Source organism: Schistocerca americana, chromosome 1 (genome assembly GCF_021461395.2).
Source record: "Schistocerca americana isolate TAMUIC-IGC-003095 chromosome 1, iqSchAmer2.1, whole genome shotgun sequence".
NCBI lineage: Eukaryota > Metazoa > Arthropoda > Insecta > Orthoptera > Acrididae > Schistocerca > Schistocerca americana.
This window is the reverse complement of record NC_060119.1, coordinates 1,035,696,677-1,035,722,458: the sequence shown is the minus strand read 5'-3', so window position 1 is coordinate 1,035,722,458 and position 25,782 is coordinate 1,035,696,677. Positions and strand designations below refer to the sequence as shown.

At 41.8% G+C, this 25,782-nt stretch overlaps 1 protein-coding gene across 1 annotated transcript in view; it reads left to right on the top strand.

The window, feature by feature from the left end:
- Positions 1 to 25,782, top strand: part of LOC124616784 (mediator of RNA polymerase II transcription subunit 4) — a 70,930-nt gene that overhangs the window by 9,923 nt on the left and 35,225 nt on the right. Inside the window, exon 3 of the mRNA XM_047145196.1 lies at positions 6,781 to 6,952. Within this exon, the coding sequence (XP_047001152.1) occupies positions 6,781 to 6,952 (172 nt within the window). The remainder of the gene's footprint in view (positions 1 to 6,780; positions 6,953 to 25,782) is intronic.

The window sequence follows — 25,782 nt, the reverse complement described above, 5'->3', positions numbered from 1 at the left end:
GACGGCAGGTAATCAAAACCCTGGCAGAGAATGTAATTCAGTTGCTCCAGTCCCAGATGGTACTGAGTTATGAGGGGAATGCTCCTCTGTGGCCAGACTGTGGGACTTTGGGAGGTGGTGGGAGACTGGAAAGATAAGGCACGGGAGACTTGTGTTTGTACAAGGATGGGAGGATAATTATGGTCATTGAAGGCTTCAGTGAGACCCTCAGTATATTTTGTGAGGGACTGTTCGCCACTGGAAATGCGACGACCAAGTGTAGCTAGGCTGTACGGAAGGGACTTCTTGGTATGAAATGGGTGGCAGCTGTCAAAGTGGAGGTATTGCTGGTGGTTAGTAGGTTTGATATGGACGGAGGTACTGATGAAGCCATCTCTGGGGTGAAGGTCAACATCTAGGAAGGTGGCTTGTCGGACCATATGAAACAAGTGGGGGAGAAGTTGTTGAGGTTATGGAGAAATGTGAATAAGGTGTCCTCACCTTCAATCCAGATAGCAAAGATGTCATCAATGAATCTGAACTAGGTGAGGGGTTTAGGATTCTGGGTTTTTGGGAAGGATTCCTCTAGATGGCCCATGAATAGGTTAGCATAGGATGGTGCCATGCGGGTGCCCATAGCCGTACCGCAGATTTGTTTGTAGGTAATGCCTTCAGAGGAGAAGTAATTGTGGGTGAGGATATAGTTGGTCATGGAGACTAGAAGGAGGTTGTTGGTTTGGAATCCATAGGGCATCTGGAAAGGTAGTGTTCGACAGCAGTAAGGCCATGGGCATTAGGAATGTTAGTGTACAGGGAGATGGCATCAATAGTGACGAGCAGGGCACCGTGTGGTAAAGGGACAGGAACTGTGGAGAGTTGGTTGAGGAAATGGTTGTTATCTTTTATATAGGAGGTCGCCACTCCCATCATGCACTGGTGTTGCTGTTCGCAGTGTGGTCTCAGCTCTCTGAGACTGCAGATGTGTGTGCAAGTTGCATTTATGTGAGTGTGTGTGTATGTGTGTCTACTGCTGACAAAGGCCTTAATGGCCGAAAGTTTTAATTATGTGAATCTTTTTATTGTGCCTATCGCGACTCAGCATCTCCGCTATATGGTGAGTAGCAACTTTCCTTCTCTGGTATTGTTACATTCCATCCTGGATTTCCCATTGTTTGATTTGAGTATGTAATACATTGTATGATATAATAACCATTCCAAGACAAACTGGCAACCGTTTGGTCCCTTAGCAGACTAACCTTGTCCTTGTCAAAATTGTCCAAGCTCGCAGGAACCATAAATTCTCCATCTATATCTGTAACACACACTATGCTCCTACGTACCATACAGTGCAACTTATATAGCTCATCGTTCCAGGCCGATGGCTCTTCCATGCACAATTCCCTTGGTGAGTTGGTACCTACACTATCTACACTAACCTAGATCAATTTCCCTGCACCTACTGGTATGATATCGAATGAATTAACCTTTGATATACATGTATGCAGTTTAGCTGGTAACACCTTCATGACAGGCGCAGCTTGTGACATTGTGTCACTATCAGCTCTCTTCCAAAGTGGAAACAAAGCTCCACCAAGCTCAATCATACGCATGATGCTTATTTAGAAAATCAAGTCCAAGAATTGTCCAGCACACCTCATCAAAGTGTGGCAACACCTCAGTATGCTCCTTAAATGTTTCAAACCCAGTGGTAGAAGTGAGCAATCTTGTCCCGATTGATTTCACGCCATTGTCATATACGCCGTGTTAACCTGTACTGTAGAGACTGAAGTCTCTTCCTACCCAATAGGTCCAGACTGAAACTGACAAATGTGCATATGTGTTTACCAAGAATTTGTTTCTTATGATTAACTGCAACACTCTAGCAACAATCTGTCTTTGCACAAGTCCTTGCAGTGTGCTCTTTTTTAAATGACCTGTGATGGTCAGATCAGGGCACCCCTGTTTGCTTTTAAAGCGTGCTTCTTTCTATTGCGGCTGTCCTGCTTTCCACATTTGCAGTCACATGCCCTATGCCCAATCTCATCACATTCAAAGCATTGTAGCTGATAGCATTGCTTCTTCATGTGGTCCGCTCATCCAAATCTGTTGCATTTGACCTCAGAGGAGAAGACACCCCGGCACTCCATTTCTCAGTTGCAATATTGATCTCCTCCAGCTGTGGTTCAGTTCTGATACCTGAGGAAAAATCGCTAGGATTTTCCGTCTTCACCTGTTTGACATATTCACTGTACTCCTAGCGAAAGCATCTAAGGCCTATTCTCTGCTTCCCACAAGAAGACTTTGTCCATCTCCGCATTGTGCATCAATTCATAACTCTGTGGGTATAACTTAAGATTTTTGTCAGAGAACACCTCTACGGACTTATTGTGTTTCTGTGTTAATCCCATGAGCTGTTCCCTAAAATCATATTCTGAATGTACTGGCGAAAAGGAGGAAGTACTTTGAAGATGGTGCGTTTGCAAAGGCGTGTCCACATGATTCCTTTTTCTTCACGTTCAATCGCAGACGCACGAGAAAAAAGAGAACGCATAAAAATTTGTGGAAAGAACGCATTTACCCAAGGACATTCTCTTGTCCTATACTGCCTTATTGCACAGGGAGTCTGCTATGGATCCCCTTTTTTGCTTGGGAGTTTGTGTTATGCACTTTGTGATGAAAAGAGAGCAGAAAAAGAAAACTCAAAGGTGACTGTGGGTAAAAAAGTTTCTAAATAACAGAGGTACAACAAATACTAGGTGACAACAATGTTTTGTTTGCAAATTTCAGATTTGTTGCTTGATAAACTGCAGCAATAAGCCTGAACAGTAACATGTCAGTAGCTAGTAACTGGTGAATTATGTACTATTTTGATCTTTTTACTATCCATTTCAAAACAAAGCATTTCAGTGATCCCTGAAACTGAGAAATACTTGAGGGAGGTTCTTATCCATTATGTGATGGTTAATTAAGTTTCACCGTGTCATGTGTATTTTATTCTATGAAAAAGTTGTTTACACAACTTTAATAATGAAAGATTATGTGTAGATTAGCACCCTTGGCCTCGACAAATTTGGGAATTTCGTTGACGCCAGAATTCCTTAGAATAGAGGTTGTGTTTTCCAATTTTGTATTTTTTGCATTATCAATGTCCTTCTTTTCAGTTTCTAGTTTTTTTGAAGTGTTATACATGCCGTAGCCTTTATTTTGTTCAGATGTCAGGTTGCCCAGTTCTTGTGCTATTAAGTTGTCATTACATGAATATTCACACACACTTCTTACATACACTTTTCATGAATTTCTGGCTTGTTCTTCTCTCTTTTCCTTCTTCAAAATTTACAATATGTTACTGGAGACTCTTTATCTAACACTTGATGCTGAGGGTATCACTCCTCGAATTATTATTCAAACAATCTTTAGAAGCGGCATTTCATATGACTTCTCTATGTCTGTAGTCATCTATAAATTTAAGCATGCTTCCTTTGGAGTCAGCAGTCATTATTGCACACAAATTACCTCACTACTTAACGTAAACACACTACAAAATGAAACACACATGGTCCCCAGCCACCCGTCGTCTCCCTAAATAGTGCAAGAGATTCCCACCAAACCCAGGAAGCACTAAGCTTTTACACACAGCCTCCCATTTTGAGAAAATTGCCTATGCACAAATGTGCATACATAGTTGCGCAAAGTTGAACAGAAGAAAGACATCAAGTGATTCACTTGAAAAGAAGCATTTTGAGCTGCTGGTGAGTTGTTCTGAATTTCAAACACAAGTCTGAAATAGTGGCTGCCATTGAATCCCCTCAACTTCCATTAAGAACAGTCATAAGAAGAGATTAAACAATATCTAATGATGTTTTTTCTAAGTGAAAAGAGACCTGGATGAGTATTGCTGTTTTTCATGCAATTGATGGGTCCACTAATGCAAGAGGCACTGCTCAGTTGCTGTTTTCTGTAAGGATGATTTTTAATACATTTACTGTCAAAGAATAACCTTTGAAAGTGATTTATTTGGAAGATCATACAAGAGAAGAAGATTTAATTGTTTTTTTTTTTTTTTTTTTTTTTTTGCCATGGAGCAACTCATCCTAACTGTGAAAATGCATATCCATAAGCTTGTAAGCATTACCACAGATGAAGCTCCAGCCTTAAGAGGTTCTAAAATGGTTTACACTAGGTTTTATCTCTTACTGTGATAAACTAGATGCAGAATTTAACTGTATACGACTTAATGCAGGTTGATAGCTTGTACAGATCTCCAGTAGGAGATTTAAATTTTTTGAAAGATTTGAGCTGCTTATGAGGAAAATTTTAAAATCTAAAACAAAAGTCATTATCTGTGGTTGTTCAACACTGAAATGATGAACACGTTACAAAGTTTAAATTTTACAATTACAGATTTGCAGGGAATAGTGCCTGCTTGGATGATATTTTAGTTAATTTTTCTATAGATATGTATGATGATGTCAGGCTTGGTAGTGATGCACTAGCAGATCACGACCCACTATTTCTTAACATTCTGCTGTGATCGTTTGTCTAAGTCAGACACATCAGCCAGCATCAAATCTAATGCTACACATATAAGAAGCCAGAAATATGAATAGATTAATTTATTAACAATATTATGGGAAGGAAAGTTACTACTCACCATATAGTGGAGATGCTGAGTCGCAGATAGGCACTACAAAAAGACACTCACAATTATAGCTTTCAGCCATTAAGCCTTCATCAACAGTAGACACACATACGCACATGCACACACTCATGCAAACACAACTCACACACACGATTCTTGTATGTGAATTACATTTTCATGAGTGTTTGTGCGTGTGCGTATGTGTGTCTGTTGTTTACTAAGGCCTTAATGGCCGAAAGCTATAATTGTGAGAGTCTTTTTGTTGTGCCTATCTGCGACTCAGCATCTCCACTATATGGTGAGTAGCAACTTTCCTTCTCATAATATTGGTACATTCCATCCTTAATTTTCTATTTTTTGATTATATTAGTTTATTTATTGACATAGTAGCAGATGTTAGTTGGGAGTTCGTATAGAACACACAACCTGGGAAGGGTGTCTGAGAAGCAGTTTTTGATAATTGTTCATGTGTTATGATCTTTTTGATAGGAATCAACATTGATTCCACAAACAATGATGTGGAATTCTGCTCACTTTATTGATTGATGAGATCCATAGGGCCAGTTAACTGTGGCCAGGTTGATGCCTAGTCCTTGACTTCTGAAAGGCCAGTGCAGGAATCTGATGAAATTGTTAGCAGATGGTGCTGATGCATATTGAAATAATTGCATTGCCAATAACTGAGCAGAACCCTGATGCTTGTTGTGGGGATTGGCAGTTAAGCATCAACATAAATTTATTCATGTATGTATTGTGCATAAATAGGCAGACACACTCATTAGTGTTTGATTGCATGATTGGTTATTAACCAGTGAAAACAACTACTACCATAAAATGCTGGGAGTAATGTCTCGAGACCAACAGAGAAATGATACACAAAAATAGTTGAAAGCAGATACCAACTTCAGATTCAAGAGAAGAAGCCTAGAAAGTATAATTCAGCTAAGAAAGAAGTGATTCACAAAACACTCATTCGACCAAGTCTTGAGCACTTCTTATTCTGGGACCCTTACAAAGTAATATTAATAGAGGATATAGAGAAAATATGTAGAAGAGTGGTGCATTTTGCCATTTTTGCTTTTGTTGAGTATGTTGAAAAGCGTCACACAAATGCTCATCAAACTCAGTGGCGAAAACTACCAAAAAGCCACATCACTCAAAACTACTGCTAAAATTTCGGACGTAGGCATTCCAAGAAGTCAGGTACCATATTACTTCTCCCTCATAGACAACTCACAAAATGATCATGGTGGAAAATCAGTGTAATTAGAGCTCATACGTATCCAAACAATGAAAAATCCAGGATGGAATGATGACAATATTATGAAAAGGGTAGATTCTGCGCACCATGTGGAGATGTTAAATCATAGGCATGCGTAACAAAAAGACTGCTAAATGTGTGAGCTTCCTTCTAAAGTAGACATTACAAACACATTCATGCAAGCCCAACTCACACACAACCATTGTGCCTGACAGCTGAGGTTGGAGGAGATGATGAGTCACTGACAGGCACGACAGAAAGACTGCTAAACACGTGAGCTTTTGGCCAATAGGTCTTCTTTTGAAGTAGACAAAACACACACACACACACACACACACACACACACACACACACACACACATGACTCCTGTCTTTGGATACTGAGTTCAGAGACAACGGCCATGTGTGTGCGAGTGTGCCTGCATGAATGTGTGTGTGTGTGTGTGTGTGTGTGTGTGTGTGTGTGTGTGTGTGTGTTACCTACTTTAGAAGAAGTCCATTTCTCCAAAAGCTCACCTGTTTAGCAGTCTTTTCGTTGTGAAAGTCTGTGACTCAACATCTCCTGTAAATCATGACTAAAAATCTGTATTTTTCACAATATTGTCAGATTTCATACACAGGCATACTGACAGTCACCCTTCCCATGTAATGTTTTCAGTCTGATAGCTGTGATATAGTGTATTAACTTGGATCCAGTTAAGTGCCTCTTTTTTTTTTTTTTACCAAAAGTGCCTACCGTTACGCACTGTTAGGCACCTTTTGAAGTATAGATGTATTTAGGTTTTACAGGAGTTGAGAATGTTTCATCTCTTCACTTTTTATGTAGCTTGCTGATATACAGTCTTTTAGAAGTAAGTATAATACCTTTCATTTGAAATTGTGTTATTTTTTTATCTAACAGGCCACTGCTATATTTCAAGCAAAACAAAAACTGCAGTCAATTGCAAGAGCCAACAAAAGGCCTGTTCCATCAGAGGACTTAATAAAGTTTGCTCACCGAATTAGTGCTTCAAATGCTGTTTGCGCTCCATTGACGTGGCAGCAAGGTGATCCCCGAAGACCATATCCCACAGGTGAGTTTTCCAGCACTGGTGTCTACATTGCATCACTGCTGGAGTTACTATTCTCGAACATACATTCTCTTAGTACATCTAATATCTTAGTTGAATTGTTAAAGGATATCAATCCATTATTTGAGGAGTTTGAGTGTGCTATTGCTTCAGATAGTACATTTGTAACTGTACAAACTGACATTAAAGGAGTATGAGTCTTGTCAGTTAGCGGACATGCTAAAGGATGCTGGAAAATAATATTCCTTTTATTGCGGTACCAATCAGTGACTCATACTCTTTCAAAAGTACAGAGAGGCATCATTTGTGACTCATTCCATTATGAAAATAAAGTTTAGATAGCAGCAGTGTTTCCCTGAGACTTTCTAACCTGAAAAACTGCCAAGTCCTCTCCCCATAGCTCCCAATGCTGGTATAGTTGCCTCCTATGTGTAATGGACTCCTATTAAGCGGAATGTGAAACCCCACTGCCTTACATCTCAAGTCTTAGAAATCTGCAGTCTACAGGGCTTCAAAACTGCCTGAGCCTCTCATTTCAAACCCTCCATGTGTCTCTGTACCAAAGAGTACTGAGTAAAATTTGGGAATTAGTACGGGCACTGATGACTGTGCAGTTGAGCACTCCACAATCCGAAACATCATCATCACAATCCAAAACGACTGGCATCATGAACACTGACATGAGCTACCACTGGACCCAGTGCTCTTCGTGGCATCCAGAAGCACCCATTCCACATCTGGGATGACAGCCCACTGTTACGCACACAGGGTACACCATGGATTCAGTCCCCTCTAGGGCAGCCACATCCCTGTTGAGCTCCATTATATACCTAACATTGAAGTTTCCAGCTGCCAGTAATCCCACCTTCTGTGAATGCCCACAACTTGGAGGTCGAAAGGCTTCTTCTGAAACAGGCAAGCACCTGCATCTGGTTCAGGATCTTTACCAGCTAATGCCTGAAACATGTTTCTCAGATGAACTGGGGAGGCTTTTCGATCGTGCCTTCCCCTCAGAAAGTCTTTTGGTGCTTGCCGCACATTCAGATGACCTCCCACATGACCACAGGTGAGGGTCAACCTCAATGCTGGCAGTAACTGGAGTGGCACAGCAGTGGACTGATCGGAGGATGGATGGGCCATGGTGGTCATCCCTTATACCCCATGACCAGGCTCCCACCATGTAAGGCAGTACACATACAAATGTAAGTGAAGTGATCTGAGTATTATAGCAACTTAATTTTAGTGTCAAATTCAAGTATTTGTGCCAACTCAGTTATATTCACATATCTCTTGACAATGAACATGGCTCAAAATTAGTGTAGAATCATTATGGCTTCCATGGAAATTCAAACAGTCTCTGTCATGAAATATTTTTTGTGCACTAAACAGAATCCAGTCAAACAGAAAGTAAAAATAACACAGGATAGAATAATTACAATATTGTGAAAATGATAGATTGCTACTCACAATATGGTAGAGATGTTGAGTTGCAGACAGGCACATAAAAGACCGATAAACAACAAAGCTATCGACAAAGAGGCCTTCTTCTGAATTAGATAACATATGCATGCGCCCCCTTCCACACACACACACACACACACACACACACACACACACACGTTCACTCATACACAACTCACACATGTGACCACTGTCTCTGGCTGCCAGCAACAGCACATGTTAGGAAAGGCAGTCTTAGTGGTGGGGATAAGGAGGAGGCTGGTGCAGGAACGGGGAGCGATAGCAGGGTAGGGTTGGAGGACAGTGAAGTGCTGCTTGTGGGAGCATATAGGGATGAGGTTGGGAGAGGGTAGGGCAGCTGGATGTAGTTGGGAGGTTAGACAGGGGGAGCAGAAAAGGAGCGAAATTAAAAAAACTATGGATGCATACGTGGAATAGAAGGCTGTGTAGTGAGAACAGGTAAGGGGACAGGTGGGTGAAGCACAGTGACTAACGAAAGTTGAGGTCAGGAGGATTACTAGAATGTAGGATATATTGCAGGGAGAATTCCCACCTGTGCAATTCGGAAAAGCTAGTGTTGGTAGGAGGGATCCAAATGGCACCAGCAGAACTTTATTCATTTCAATGATTGCTTCACAGCCTGTACCATCTGGATCCTTCCTATCAACACCAGCTTTTCTGAAAAGCACTGGTGCGAACTCTCCCTGCAATATATCCTATGTTCCCGTAACCCTCTGGACCTCAACCTTCATTAGTTGCTGTCCTTCACCCACCTATCGCCTTCCCTTTCCCACTCCAGCACTACATAGCCTTCTAATCCATCAACACATTTACAATCTTTTTACTTCTCCCCCTTTCTGCTCACCCACCCCATCCCCACACCCATCTCATCCCTCCGTCTAACCTCCAGACTGCACCTGGCTGCTCTAGCCTCTCCCCATGTTATTCTTGTTTGCTCCCACAAGCAGCACTTAACCGTCCCCTAACCTCCTATCCCCCCCCCCCCCCCCCCCCAGTCTCCTACTTACCCCCACTATCCAGATTGCTACTCCCACCATGCACTGTTGCTCGCAGTCTGGCCTCGGCAGCCATAGACAGTGGTCGTGTATGTGTGTGTGTGTGTGTGTGTGTGTGTGTGTGTGTGTGTGTGTGTGTGTTGTCTGATTCAAAAGAAGGCCTTTTGGATGACTCATAATATTGTAAAAATTGCACAATAATACAAAATTTTACTCATAAGTTCCTTACGACTTTCAAATTTCTTTTCCAAATCTTGTATTCATTCTAATTCATTGTTGTTGTGACTTTTATCTTCTCTTCAGCGATGAGGACATCATATAATTTGTTTTAGTAATTAAATTCTAAAGATCTGGAAGTGCAGTGCCAGAGCTCTGGCATGGCTGTATACACAGTAGCGGTTGGCATTCATACCATGTGGCTGCCCAGAAGCAGACAGTTTCTGCCAACATGCAGTGGTTGGAACTTTTGCATTGATTGATCTGACCACAGTTATGTACAGGGATATTCAAAAAGAAAGAACTGATTTCAAATATTTTTTGTTTCCAAACTATGGTAGGTAGAAACACAATTCCAGTGTTCCTGGAAAGAGAAAAGTTCAAATTTTTATGCATTCAGTGTGAGCACCAAAATGGTGGCTCATTTCCTGCCACACACAAAGCGACTAGTCTCTTGTTATCAAATTCACAGCTTCAACAATGTGAAGTCACAGACTTCCAAGAGTGTCAGGCATAGGGGGGATAAAAACACGGTCTTTTACATAACCTCACAGATAAAAGTCACAAGGTGTGTGGTGTGGAGACCTGAGAGGCAACCAGTGATGAAATTCGTCTTATGCTCCTCCTAATCCAATCCAACATCCTGAAATGGTGTCATTCCGGTAACATTGGAAATACTTAGAAAATTCTCTAAGCACTTCTGACATTACCTGTATGACACCATTCCAGGACGTTGGATTGGAAGAGGAGGAGCAGAAGATGAACTTCATCGCCACTGGCCTTCCAGGTCTCCAGACCTCATACCTTGTGACTTTTATCTGTTGAGTTACGTAAAAGACCGTGTTTTTATCCCTATGCCTGACGCTCTTAGAAGTCTGTGACTTCACATTGTTGAAGCTGTGAATTTGATAACGAGAGACTAGTTGCTTTGTGTGTGACAGGAAATGAGCGACCATTTTGGTGCTCACATTGAATGCATAAAAATTTGAACTTTTCTCTTTCCAGGAACGTGTTGCTATCTTTTGTCATTTGGAAGCAATAAATGTTTGAAATCTGTTCCTTCTTTTTGAATGAATAGCCCTGTATTACTAAATAATATAATTTCATACACCTGGAGATGGGATGTTAAAGTCTCGAAACCAGCCGTAGTTTGAATAAATATACTGCAGCTGAAGCAGATCTCTCTAAATTATCAGTTGCAGATGTCCTTCTCGGATAGGATGCCAATGATCAATGTGCAGGCGTATGAAATGACACAGAATGCAAAAGCTGATAGAATATTAATGCAGCAGGATGAAAATTGTACATTGGTTGTTTTTCTGCATGATACTACAAAAGGTCTGAGGGGTGAGTAATAAATATGGAATACCACTCCTTACATCTGTCTGTTAAGTAATACATCATGTGACAGAACCAACCTTCAGCTGCACCACTATAAAACTATGCACAATGGAGATCTGACTAATCAATATTTTGGCCCTGATGTTGAAATTGCAGTGGACGTAATGTAACAGACTTTCAACTGCTGAAAGTATCTCCCACATAAATTAATTTAAAAAGCGTTAATATAGTCTGACTTCTAATGAAATTATGGATATCAAGTGTGATTACACAGAGATGAAATTAGTTGAGCTGCCTTGCAGCTGACAAAGTCCAGGAATAGGTGAAGTTAATACACCACAGTTCCCACTTAAAATGTGGATAACACTATCTGACTGAAAATTCAGTCAATTGACAGAGATTGTGAACGACAAACTATGCGCTAATGTTCTGTATATATGTGGTACTACAACTGCTGAGGCGAACACCGTATGCAGTGAGAAGTTCACCTAGAATTCCTATCAAGATGGAGCAGCCCAGCATTTACCATGCAGCATGTAGAGTCTGCCGTGCAGTGAACTGTGCACCACAGTTGTGACTCAACCAAAGTAGCCCATTCGTCAATATAAGTCACAGAACTGTGTCTCCAAACCAGACACAAAATTGTGATGCCATGCAAGCCAAGGCTCTCAGTCAGACAATTCACTCAGATTGCCTCACAGCAAAAAACCAAAAATCAACAAATGTATGGTGGGCCATGTGGCTACTGCTCAACAGCTACATTTCTGTTTGATTACAAGTCTCACTTCAGTTGTCTGACCATGACTGTCCTCTCTCTCTGGCTTCCTGCTACTTACTGCCACCCTCCTCATTAGTACTTTACGAAAAACTATGTGCTCCATGTGTAGGTCCTTCAAAAAGCACACTCCGGCAATGGCAGAGTGTGGGCAGTACGTTTCACAAGTAGCGTGTTTTTTAATACTCAATGCTGCCTCCCTCCAACAGATGGCGAGATCCTTTTCCACTTGTCTTCTCTATTTCGGCACGGAATGGGTGCCCTCCAGTGCATGCCATGACATCACAGTCAGCTCACAAATCAAGACATAGATTCACAATTCACATCGGAACACTACCATGGGAGCCTATGTGTCCTTCAAAGGATTCAGCAGATCTTAGAATGCCTATGCAGTGCACATCATGCCATACTGACCCATTATGATGCCCGAAGTGAAATGTTTTATTTCACAGGTCGATCTGGCATTCTCGGGAAGGCTAACGGAAAAACATTGTCAGGGCTGCCTGAAAAGGTGAGGTGCACACTCTACCCTGCAGGGATCAATTTACTAGCTCCCTGTTCCGTCGTGATCTGGCAAAGGAGCCATAAAAACTCTGGCGCCGGCCTCTGCACAGAAAAGGCCCGTGTTGTCTTAAATGCACATCCATGCTGAACACACGCTTACCCCCCTCTCCCCTCCCTGCAGGGGGAATCAATGACCAAGACTCCTCACCCGTCGCCCCAGTATACCTGGGCTCAGAGCTTTGCATTCTTTAATTCTTCAAATTGCCAGCAATAAAGTGGCTGCTGTGCTGTCTATACTGGTGGCTGCTGTTGTCCCCAGCAGCAGCCTTAGCAGTCCATTACGAAGACACATTTCCAGCATGAGCACAATTCCTTCACATCAAAATACTGCGTGAAAAATTACAGTGCCACCAACATGTGCCTAATCACGATCAATCCTCTATACGATTAATTGAATTGATCACTGTGCCTCCTGTATGTGACATTAGTGCCCTAATCTGCATGCTGCCCATAATTGTGATCAGTTCGATGAAAGGGAGGCGAATCCAAGGGACTAGCCACTTCTCAATATCTCTGCCAAGATGTCGTGGGGAAAGGCTCTTAAGGCCCCTACACAACTGGAGCAATTGACATTACCACAAAAGTATGTACAGACCACCATGTTTCTGCTTAAGAGGTGAAGTGCTATAGATGTGGATATAAAGGTCATGTACAGAAGCAATGTTGGCAACCTGAATACAACAAGTGTGGACAAACTGGACACTGAGCCCAAGACTTTGGTAATTGAAGGCAGAGGAAATGACATCAGCAGAAGCAGCTGTAAAATGTAAATGGGAGTGCTTCAACCATGAGAAAGCATTTCCAGTTGGACAGAACACTGTGCAAATAGATGCACAAATGCAATGCGGCTTTGCAAGCTTTGTAGAAAGCAAGGAACATAAATTTCTGATAGACATGGGTGCATATGTGTCAGTCGTCAGTCTGAACATTGGATGCAGAAGTAAGCTTCAGTCTCTCCATGTTACTAATTACATGGAGTAGGCAACAATAATGTAGTGTCGCTAGGTACGATGCTGCTTAATTTTAATATTTGAGTTAAAATTTTTTGTAAGCATATCGAAGAGTTACTGCATATAGGTGAAGCATATTCATGGATTCTTGGGAAGGATTTTTTCAAAGAATTGTGCTAAAATCAATTTTTGTTGTATACAGTAGAACTCAGTAGGATTCTGTGTCCATTGGGGAATATAATTGCAAGCGAGACTGTGTGCTAATGGTTGGCTCCCTTGAGAAAATACTATGGTAAGTTAGTTGGATTTCTGTTGATATCGATTTACCATATGAATCATTATGAGTGGTAGAGGCACTGGTGGATAATGAAGAGTTAGACAAAATGCATTGTTTGGTGTGTGTAAGCATACCAAGTGTAAGCAGTATTAATGATGAATTTGAATGATTGCCTGTCTAGAGGGAGAGGTATAAGATGAAGAGGATGTTGATGACCCAGCACAAGCAAAGCATCGATGCAGCAGTGTACAGAGGGTCACTTGCAAGTAGTGACTGTGAGACAATGGAAGCTTTGCTAATACTGTTTATGGATTTGTTCAATATTAATGGTCCCTTACCATATATCTACAGGTAGTATTGCGCCAGTCCACTGCATAGCAAACCATCTCCAACCCATAATGGAGGAGTTTAAAAACCAACAGTTGGCTTTACGTATAATGGAGCACAAGGGAGGGACAATGTTTCCTGTTCTGAAAAAGTCATCAGATGGTACTAAGAGGTACAGATTCTGTTGAGATTACTGTTGTTTGAGTGCAAAAGCTGTCACTGATGCAAATCCCATTCCCAGTATTATTTAAACATTAGGCAATTTAGGACAGTGCCAGTACCTTACAGCAGATATCATTGACTACAAATGGTCCCAGAAGATAGGTCAAAGACCACTGTCACAGTTCCACCTGGAAATTACAGCATCAAAGGATGCTGTTTAGACTTAAAAATATGCCAGCCACATTCGAGAGGCTATTAGATGAAAGGACAGTACCATTGTATTTTTGAAGGATATGCCAGGACACATGAAGTGCTTGGAAGATGTATTTAGCAGGCTACAATCTGCACATCTGATGCTTAGTAGCAAAGAGTGTTTTTGCACAGCCATAGATGAACTATGTTCGGTATGTAATTAGTGAGAAAGGTGTTCAAACCGATCCTCACCTAACAGAAGTAAACTGGAACTTTGCAACGCCACAGACCACGAAACATCTGCTATCGTTCCTGGGTTTTGCAGTTATCATTGCAGATTCATAAGGAATTTTGCACAGATCTCAGGACCTTTGAATCAGTTGTTGAGGAAGGCTGTAAAATTCCAATGATGAGCAGATTGTCAAGCGGTGTTTGAAACATTGAAGATTGCATCCAGTACTGATCTTTCCTGATTTTGAAAAGGAATTGATCCTCTCATTTGACTCCAGCAGTGGGATAGTTTGTTTTATTCTGACACCCAAACCTGCAGATGTCAGGCACTCAGATCAGTACCAAACGCTGTATGTGGATAGAGCATCAACCAAAACACCAATTTAACTCATGCTGTCATCCAGCAGAACATGTGTAAGTGATAATTAAAAGTAACACCAGAACTATGGAGCGCAGGAAAAGCATATCTGTGACTGATTGTTTTGCATATCTCACATGGGTGAGTTGGTAGAGTATGAGGCTGTTGTACCAAAGGGCCTGCGTTCAAACCTACCCCACGGATGACAATTTCCAATTTCTTTTAAGTGTTTGCATGTGAAACTGTTATATGTGAGAACTTCGGGAGCATGACATGTAAAAGGACTTTTCAGAGCTTGTAGCAATGTTCTTTTGGCAGTTTGCTATCACTTCATTAGTTGAAAGTAGCAAATATATAGAGTACATCTGTATAGATAGGTGTGGGTTTTGTCAGACATGTGCAATAGAACAGACATCACTCGTGATGAAGCAGCTAGTGCGTTTGTAATTTCACAGAAGTGGTGGTGGTGGTGGTGGTGGTGGTGGTAACAATAATAATATTTGACTGCAGGTCATTGGCTAGTCTTGTGTTTGTGCATACAGGCAAATGAGCCTGCAGTTGCTATCTAGTCTGTACACTACTGGTACTGCTGTTGTGCAACATGAATCCATGAAGCATTATTGACATCTTTGTCAAACTGTTGCACAGTGACTGTTGTGTACGTACAGCAACAAAAGTAACTGAAGACGAGAGAAAGTGTGCAGAATTCGTTCTGGATGTAATTGGTCAATGGAATGTGTCGATTATCACTGAAGAAGAAACAATAGATATCAATGAGCGCACACCCAGTGGAGTGGAATCGTTCATCTGTGACCAAGTGAATAGGCTAGAGCAAACGATTCCAGAATGAAATTTTCACTGAGCAGCAGAGTATGCACTGATAAGATTAATCTGCCAGGAAGTTTCTTAGAGTCAACGTCTTCGATATCATTGCCAGGAAGGTCCTCGAGCGATGGAAATGATGAAACATCACAGAAGGAGAAAAGGGTAGTGTTTTATTGAAGAAACAAGAAAATTGAAATGCTCTGATATTGGCTTAACATCAAAAAGCAGCCAAAGCCAACCCAAACATTTGCACATCATACAATGTCTGCAATGAAAAACAGATTTCGCACTAGATGTCATGCATGGTGTATGTTGTACGAATGGAAAAGGCAGTGGGAAAGTGAAGAATTAACTTCTGTGAAGGAAAAGTACAAACAGATTGCAATGCATACGATGGAGACCTTCAAACACCATCACCAGGAAGGTCGATGTGTTCTTGATGTAGACATCAAATTGTGGGTGGAAACAAAAGCGAGACACTTAATTTCCAAAGATTTGATGCCAGTGACAGTTGGGTCTTTTGCCAGAAGCATAAAAACAACTTTTTAAGCTGTAAAGTCAAATCTTTTGTTACAGTGAAAATGTACCACAACAGAAACAACATCCAGAAAACGGTAGAGGACTGGCGACAGGCAACTCGCGCACTCATGATGGCCTACACGAGGACAAATATCTACAGCATCGATGAAAGGGATTCAGCAAGGAGATGATTGTGGGCCACACTCCTGCAGCTAGAGGTTCTAAAAATATTGTAGGGGTTGTACAGTCTGTTCATGCGACAACACATATGTACACAGTTATTCCATTGCTTTCACAGACAGGCAAACTTGCTTTAAGGCTGTTTGTTGTCCTTCAGGAGCCTCATTCTTTGAGTACTCACACACTTCAGTCTGTGTTTCTAGCACCAAATTTAATTGTCCACTCTCACTCATCTGACAAAATGACCAAAGAACTGTTCAGGGCATTTCCACAAGAAGTGGTAGTGGAACAAATCAGTGGAGATAAACCTGCTAATACTGGATCCTTACAGCCCCCACAAATACGCTAGTGTTCTGCGTGACCTGCATAATCAGAATAACCTACCAGAACACCAAATCACAATTCCCATTATTCCTTTAAACACAACCTACATTTGTCAATTGCTTGATCTTCATTTCTTCAGTGTGTACAGGCATACAATTCGTAAAATTTCCAATGCTGCTGGAGATTCTTTGGAAGAGATTGGTCTGCAACAACAGACTAATCTTCTTAAGATTCACTCCCTCACATACAATCAGTTGTGTTCTCCACATTTCTATAATTCTCATTGTCACAAATGGACAATGGCTAAACCCATTGATGAACCAGACCCCTTGAAACTTCAACAAAGTTCTGTTTCAGACACAAACTTTCATTCTGCAATCTACAGGATAAATGTGCAAATGTGGGATTCATCAAATGTGCTTGATGTTCAAAAGTAATTTGCTTCACACACTTCTTCATTTACAACCATTATTGCAATGCCTTTTTTCATGAATGAATGACACTGTGTGTGTGTGTGTGTGTGTGTGTGTGTGTGTGTTTGGATTTGGGGGGGGGGCATCATGTTTGCATTGATTTTTGAACATTATGTGCATATTTACTGCTCGTATTATTTTGTTTATTATAACTGCTAATAGTTTATTATTATAATTACTACTACTACTACTACTACTTCCGCACATGTGATGCAGTTGCTTTTTTATTTTTCTGTTGTGACTGTGTATTGTGTGAAACTGCAAATGTGCTCTATAGGTTTTCTACTTTCATAGAAATGAAGTGAAAGCACTCTGCCAGGAGACCATTGCTATATGCTCCAAATAGCCCTTTTACATGGTATGAACATGTTGTCCCATATAACACTTTACGCATAACACAGCAAAACAAATTGTCATCATTGGGATTTGAACCCAGGACCCTTGGTAGGACGCTCAACCGACTTCCGTACAGAAGCTATAAATATTAGTTTCTCACAGATATGCTTTTCCTGTGTTCGTTAGTTCTGGTGTTACTTTTAATTAACATTTATACCCATTTATCTACATCTACATTTATACTCCGCAAGCCACCCAACGGTGTGTGGCGGAGGCCACTTTACGTGCCACAGTCATTACCTCCCTTTTCTGTTCCAGTCGTGTATGGTTCGCGGGAAGAACGACTGTGTGAAAGCCTCCGTACGCGCTCGAATCTCTCTAATTTTACATTTGTGATCTCCTCGGGAGGTATAAGTAGGGGGAAGCAATATATTCGATACCTCATCCAGAAACACACCCTCTCGAAACCTGGCGAGCAAGCTACACCGCGATGCAGAGCGCCTCTCTTGCAGAGTCTGCCACTTGAGTTTGCTAAACATCTCCGTAACGCTACCAAATAACGGTTACCAAATAGCCCTGTGACGAAACGCGCTGCTCTTCTTTGGATCTTCTCTATCTCCTCCGTCAACCCAATCTGGTACGGATCCCACACTGATGAGCAATACTCAAGTATAAGTCGAACGAGTGTTTTGTAAGCCATCTCCTTTGTTGATGGACTACATTTTCTAAGCACTCTCCCAATGAATCTCAACCTGGCACCCGCCTTACCAACAATTAATTTTATATTATCATTCCACTTCAAATCGTTCTGCACACGTACTCCCAGATATTTTACAGAAGTAACTGCTACCAGTGTTTGTTCCGCTATCATATAATCATACAATAAAGGATCCTTCTTTCTATGTATTCGCAATACATTACATTTGTCTATGTTAAGGGTCAGTTGCCACTCCCTGCACCAAGTGCCTACCCGCTGCAGATCTTCCTGCATTTCGCTACAGTTTTCTAATGCTGCAACATCTCTGAATACTACAGCATCATCCGTGAAAAGCCGCATGGAACTTCCGACACTATCTACTAGGTCATTTATCTATATTGTGAAAAGCAATGGTCCCATAACACTCCCTGTGGCATGCCAGAGGTTACTTTAACATCTGTAGACGTCTCCCCATTGATAACAACATGCTGTGTTCTGTTTGCTAAAAACTCTTCAATCCAGCCACACAGCTGGTCTGATATTCCGTAGGCTCGTACTTTGTTTATCAGGCGACAGTGCGGAACTGCATCGAACGCTTTCCAGAAGTCAAGGAAAATAGCATCTACCTGGGACCCTGTATCTAATATTTTCTGGGTCTCATGAACAAATAAAGCGAGTTGGGTCTCACACGATCGCTGTTTCTGGAATCCATGTTGATTCCTACAGAGTAGATTCTGGGTTTCCAAAAACGACATGATACGCGAGCAAAAAACATGTTCTAAAATTCTACAACAGATCGACGTCAGAGATATAGGTCTATAGTTTTGCGCATCTGCTCGACGACCCTTCTTGAAGACTGGGACTACCTGTGCTCTTTTCCAATCATTTGAAACCTTCCGTTCCTGTAGAGACTTGCGGTACACGGCTGTTAGAAGGGGGGCAAGTTCGTTCGCGTACTCTGTGTAGAATCGAATTGGTATCCCGTCAGGTCCGGTGGACTTTCCTCTGTTGAGTGATTCCAGTTGCTTTTCTATTCCTTGGACACTTATTTCGATGTCAGCCATTTTTTCTTTTGTGCGAGGGTTTAGAGAAGGAACTGCAGTGCAGTCTTCCTCTGTGAAACAGCTTTGGAAAAAGGTGTTTAGTATTTCAGCTTTACGCGTGTCATCCTCTGTTTCAATGCCATCATCATCCCGGAGTGTCTGGATATGCTGTTTCAAGCCACTTACTGATTTAACGTAAGACCAGAACTTCCTAGGATTTTCTGTCAAGTCGGTACATAGAATTTTACTTTCGAATTCACTGAACGCTTCATGCATAGCCCTCCTTACGCTAACTTTGACATTGTTTAGCTTCTGTTTGTTGTGAGAGGTTTTGGCTGCGTTTACACTTGGAGTGAAGCTCTCTTTGCTTTCGCAGTAGTTTCCTAACTTCGTTGTTGAACCACGATGGGTTTTTCCCGTCCCTCACAGTTTTACTCGGCACATACCTGTCTAAAACGCATTTTATGATTGCCTTGAACTTTTTCCATAAACACTCAACATTGTCAGTGTCGGAACAGAAATTTTCGTTTTGATCTGTTAGGTAGTCTGAAATCTGCCTTCTATCACTCTTGCTAAACAGATAAACCTTCCTCCCCTTTTTTATATTCCTATTAACTTCCATATTCAGGTATGCTGCAACGGCCCTGTGATCACTGATTCCCTGTTCTGCACTTACAGAGTCGAAAAGTTCGGGTCTGTTTGTTATCAGTAGGTCCAAGATGTTATCTCCACGAGTCGGTTCTCTGTTTAATTGCTCGAGGTAATTTTCTGATAGTGCACTCACAAGGGAACCTCCCCCATCGCACCTACCTCAGATTTAGTTATAAGTTGGCACAATGGATAGGCCTTGAAAAACTGAACACAGATCAATCGAGAAAACAGGAAGAAGTTGAGTGGAACTATGAAAAAATAAGCAAAATATGCAAACTGAGTAGTCCATGCGAAGATAGGCAACATCAAGGACACTCTGAGCTCAGGAGCGTTGTGGTCCCGTGGTTAGCGTGAGCAACTGCGGAGCGAGAGGTCCTTGGTTCAAGTCCTCCCTCGTGTGAAAATTTTAATTTCTTTATTTTCGCAAAGTTATGATCTGTCCATTCGTTCATTGACGTCTCTGTTCACTGTAATAAGTTTAGTGTCTGCGTTTTGCGACCGCACCGCAAAACCATGCGATTAGTAGACGAAAGGACGTGCCTCTCCAATGGGAACCGAAAACATTTTATCGCAAGGTCATAGGTCAACCGATTCCTCCACAGGAAAACACGTCTGATATATTCTATACGACACTGGTGACGGCATGTGCGTCACATGACAGGAATATCTCGTCGATCCACCTAACTTGTACACTTGGCAAATGGGTAAAAAGATTCTTCTACGTTTCCCAATTTAGGTTTTCTTGTGGATGTGATAATTACTCCCAAAAAGAGATGAAAACATAAGAGTTTGTCACATAAACTGTAACAAATGAATCCAACAGTTTCACAGTCGCACACTTTTCCCTGTTCTCTGTCATACATATGTTTCTAACGTTTTCAAATTTTTCCATGTGTAGACCGTCAAATCCTGCATATGTCCAAGCAAATCTGAACGTGTCCTGGAATTTTGGAGAGCAAAGTTGATTATGTGTGAGTGTCTGAACTTTGATAATTGACTGAAAATAAAAATTAAACTCTGCGCTTGAAGAAAGACTTGAACCAAGGACCTCTCGTTCCGCAGCTGCTCACGCTAACCACGGGACCACGGCACTCCTGAGTTCAGTCTGCTCTTGATGTTGCCTATCTTGCGCATGGACTACTCAGTTTGCATATTTTGCTTATTTTTTCATAGTTCCACCCAACTTCTTCCTGTTTTCTCGATTGATCTGTGTTCAGTTTTTCAAGGCCTATCCACTGTGGCAACTTATAACTAAATCTGAGGGGGGTGCGATGGGGAGGTTCCCTTGTCAGTATAATGTCACTCGATGCTCTGTCCCTATCACCTGTCCTAAACATTTGAGTCTCCCAGTCTATATCTGGTAAATTGAAATCTCCACCTAAGACTATAACATGCTGAGAAAATTTATGTGAAATGTATTCCAAATTTTCTCTCAGTTGTTCTGCCACTAATGCTGCTGAGTCGTGAGGTCGGTAAAAGGAGCCAACTATTAACCTAGCTCGGTTGTTGAGTGTAACCTCCACCCATAATAATTCACAGGAACTATCCATTTCTACTTCACTACAGGATAAATTACTACTAACAGCGACAAACACGCCACCACCAGTTGCATGCAATCTATCCTTTCTAAACACCATCTGTACCTTTGTAAAAATTTCGGCAGAATTTATCTCTGGCTTCAGCCAGCTTTCTGTACCGATAACGATTTCAGCTTCGGTGCTTTCTATCAGCGCTTGAAGTTCCGGTACTTTACCAATGCAGCTTCAACAGTTTACAATTACAATACCGATTGCTGCTTGGTCCCCGCATGTCCTGACTTTTCCCCGCACCCTTTGAGGCTGCTGCCCTTTCTGTACTTGCCCGAGGCCATCTAACCTAAAAAACCGCCCAGTCCACGCCACACAACCCCTGCCACCCGTGTAGCCGCTTGCTGCGTGTAGTGGACTCCTGACCTATACAGCGGAACCCGAAACCCCACCACCCTATGGCGCAAGTCGAGGAATCTGCAGCCCACACGGTCGCATAACCGTCACAGCCTCTGATTCAGACCCTCCACTCGGCTCTGTACCAAAGGTCCGCAGTCAGTCCTGTCGACGATGCTGCAGATGGTGAGCTCTGCTTTCATCCCGCTAGCGAGACTGGCAGTCTTCACCAAATCAGATAGCCGCCGGAAGCCAGAGAGGATTTCCTCCGATCCATAGCGACACATATCATTGGTGCGGACATGAGCGACCACCTGCAGATGGGTGCACCCTGTACCCTTCATGGCATCCGGAAGGACCCTTTCCACATCTGGAATGACTCCCCCCAGTATGCACGCAGAGTGCACATTGGTTTTCTTCCCCTCTCTTGCTGCCATATCCCTAAGGGGGCCCATTACGCGCCTGACGTTGGAGCTCCCAACTACCAGTAAGCCCACCCTCTGCGACTGCCTGGATCGTACAGACTGAGGGGCAACCTCTGGAACAGGACAAGCAGCCATGTCTGGCCGAAGATCAGTATCAGCCTGAGACAGAGCCTGAAACTGGTTCGTCAGACAAACTGGAGAGGCCTTCCATTCAGCCCTCCAGAATGTCTTTCGCCCCCTGCCACACCTCGAGACGACCTCCCACTCTACCACAGGTGAGGGATCAGCCTCAATGTGGGCAGTATCCCGGGCAGCCACAGTCGTAGTCCGATCAGGGGATGCGTGGGACGAGCTGGCCGTCCCCGACAAACCCCCATCCGGACCCGCACAGTGATGCCCATTGGCAACAGCCTCAAGCTGTGTGACCGAAGCCAACACTGCCTGAAGCTGGGAGCGAAGGGATGCCAACTCAGCCTGCATCCGAACACAGCAGTTGCAGTCCCTATCCATGCTAAAAACTGTTGTGCAAAGAACGTCTGAACTAATCTACAGAGAGCACAAACAATTCGACACAAAATTTAAACGGTTATTAAGATACAAGATTGCCTAGTAAATGCAGTAACGCTGCTACTTGCGCACTGCTGACACACTGCTCGGCGGCGGAAGGAGACTACACGATTTTACACTATTCAGGTACTAAAACGCGATGCTACAACTCTCAAATACTACAATACACCCGAAATTTATGAATTAAACAACGCAAATAACAAAAACACGCAAAGAAATTAAGAATTAAGCTATGTAACAAATAAGTGAGCTAAGAGTATACGACTTGCTGCTGCAGCTGCTTATCCAACGGCGGCGGTTTTCATTCGCTTATGTCATATGGTATTATATTAGGGGTAACTGTTCCCATTCTAAAAGAATGTTTTTGGCTCAGAAATGGGTGGTTCGAGCAATAAGTGGCATAAGTTCATGAACCTCTTGTCGACCGCGGTTCACGAGTCTGGGTATTTTGACATTAGCCTCTCAGTGCATATATGTATTCCTTACTGTTATTTCTTGTTAACAGTCTGCAGGACAACAGCACCTAGTACAAACTAAATCGGAGTTTTGGCTGATACCCTGTCGATATACAACATTTGGTACCAATCTGCGTGTCAGACACCTGGAGGTTTGGCTGTGAGCCAGAATATTAATGGAATGAAACATCCAGTAGCATATGGCTGAAAGTTTAAGGTTGTGACAATCACACATCATTAAAATGACTGTGCTGAAAGACCATTCAAGTAGATTGAGTCAATAATTAAATCACTGAAGACTAAGGACTCTCATGGATATGATCGAGTGCCTAGCAGAATATTGAGGTACTGTATTTAGCCACATTTGTAATTTTTCCTTTAGGAATGGTCAGTCTACTTTCCTGAACAATTTAAAGTACTCATCAGTAAAGTTGCTTCATTAAAAAGGGAGAAAAGGATAATGTAGTTAATTTTAGACCTATTTCTATGCCTTCAGTGTTTGCTAAAGTTATTGAAAATGCTGTGTGTGCGTAAGGATAATTGATCCTTTTATATCACACGATTTGCTATCAAATCTACAGTTCGGCTTTAGAAGTCATTTAACAACTGAAAATGCTATATTCTCTTTTCTCTGCAAGGTACTGGATGGGTTAAACAAAATGTTTCGAATGCTAGACCCATTTTTTGATTTAACTAAGGCGTTTGTTTGTGCTGATCACAAAATATTGCTCCAGAAGTTGGACCATTATGGAATATGGGGAGTAGCTCACAATTGGTTCACCTCTTACTATAGCAACAGACAGTAAAGGTCATTATTCACAATATTGAGAATGGCTGTGATGTGAGGTCTGAGTGGGGTACAGTCAAGTGAAGGGTGCCCCAGAGATCAATGTTGGGGCCACTCCTGTTCCTAATTTATATAAATGATATGCCCTCTAGTATTACGGGTAACTCTAAAATATTTCTGTTTGCTGACAACACTAGCTTGGTAGTAAAGGATGTTGTGTGCAACATTGGCCGGTTTCAAATATGACCTACATTCGTGGCTTGTAGAAAATAAATTAACGCTAAATCACAGTAAGACTCAGTTTTTACAGTTTCTAACATGCAATTCAACAAAACCTGACATTTTAATTTCACAGAATGGGCATATGATTAGTGAAACTGAACAGTTTAAATTTCTAGGTGTTCATATAGGTAGCAAACTTTTGTGGAAAGTCCATGTTTGGGATCTTGTTCAAAGACTTAATGCTGCCATTTTCACTATTTGAACGGTACCTGAAGTGAGTGATCATTCAACACGAAAATTAGTCTTCTTTGCTTGTTTTCATTCGCTTATGTCATATGGTATTATATTATGGGTAAGTGTTCCCATTCTAAAAGAATGTTTTTGGCTCAGAAATGGGTGGTTCGAGCAATAAGTGGCGTAAGTTCATGAACCTCTTGTCGACCGCGGTTCACGAGTCTGGGTATTTTGACATTAGCCTCTCAGTGTATATATATATTCCTTACTGTTATTTCTTGTTAACAGTATTAGCTTATTCCCAAAACTAAGCAGCTTTCACTCAGTTAATACTCAGCAGAAATCTAACCTGCATTTGGATCGGAGTTCCTTAACTCTTGTGCAGAAAGGTGTGCAGTATTACAGCTGCATCCATTTTCCATAAGCTACTGCTCGAATTCAAAAATCTTAGCAGTAATCCACATGCTTTCAAATCGAAACTGAAGAGTTTCCATGTGGGTCACTCCTTCTATTCTGTCGAAGAGTTCCTTGAAAAGTTAAGCTGATTCTTGTTGTATTGTTGATTGTGTTTACGTAGACTAGTGATTGACTTTTTTTGGGTTCATAAACATTTTATTTTTATCTGTTATTACTCTTATGTTGTAATTTCATGTACTGACAAATTCCATGACGTTTGAGATTTGCTCCTCAGTTTGGTCATACGGAACTTGACATGTAAATAAAGAAATAACAACATGGGCACTCAAACTCTGAGAGTTTTATTATGAGGTGATTCATGAACTGGGTAAGAAACACACAAACACAGATATATTGAGTAGAGAGGCTGCAGTATTGAATGCACTAGGGAAAAGTATAATGGAGTGGCAGAAAGTGCAGGTGTCTGACAAAGACTGTCAGGCATTCAGGTCACAACCACATTAAGAGATGCATGAGGGCTTCCTCTGCAGAACGACGAAATGTGGACCATGCTTGTTGGTTCTGGCATTGGTGGACGGTGAGGTATTGCAACATGCACATGATCATATGTTAAAAATATCATAAAGGATGCAGAATGACGGACAGATGAGTCACGGAAAGGTTCTGTTGGAAAACAAGAAAATGTGATGTTGAGCCATATGTAAAGGACAGTGTACCTTGTGCCCAAAGAGCTGATCTTAGTCATCAAACAATTCTTTTGCGAAGACTACTAGAGGCATTGGATCCCTTTCAGATTGTTGTTCTTGATATCTCAGGACCATTCAGTAGAACGCCTGCCGCGAAAAAATGTGTAACAATTATAGATCATTTTTCAAGGTTCCTGGCA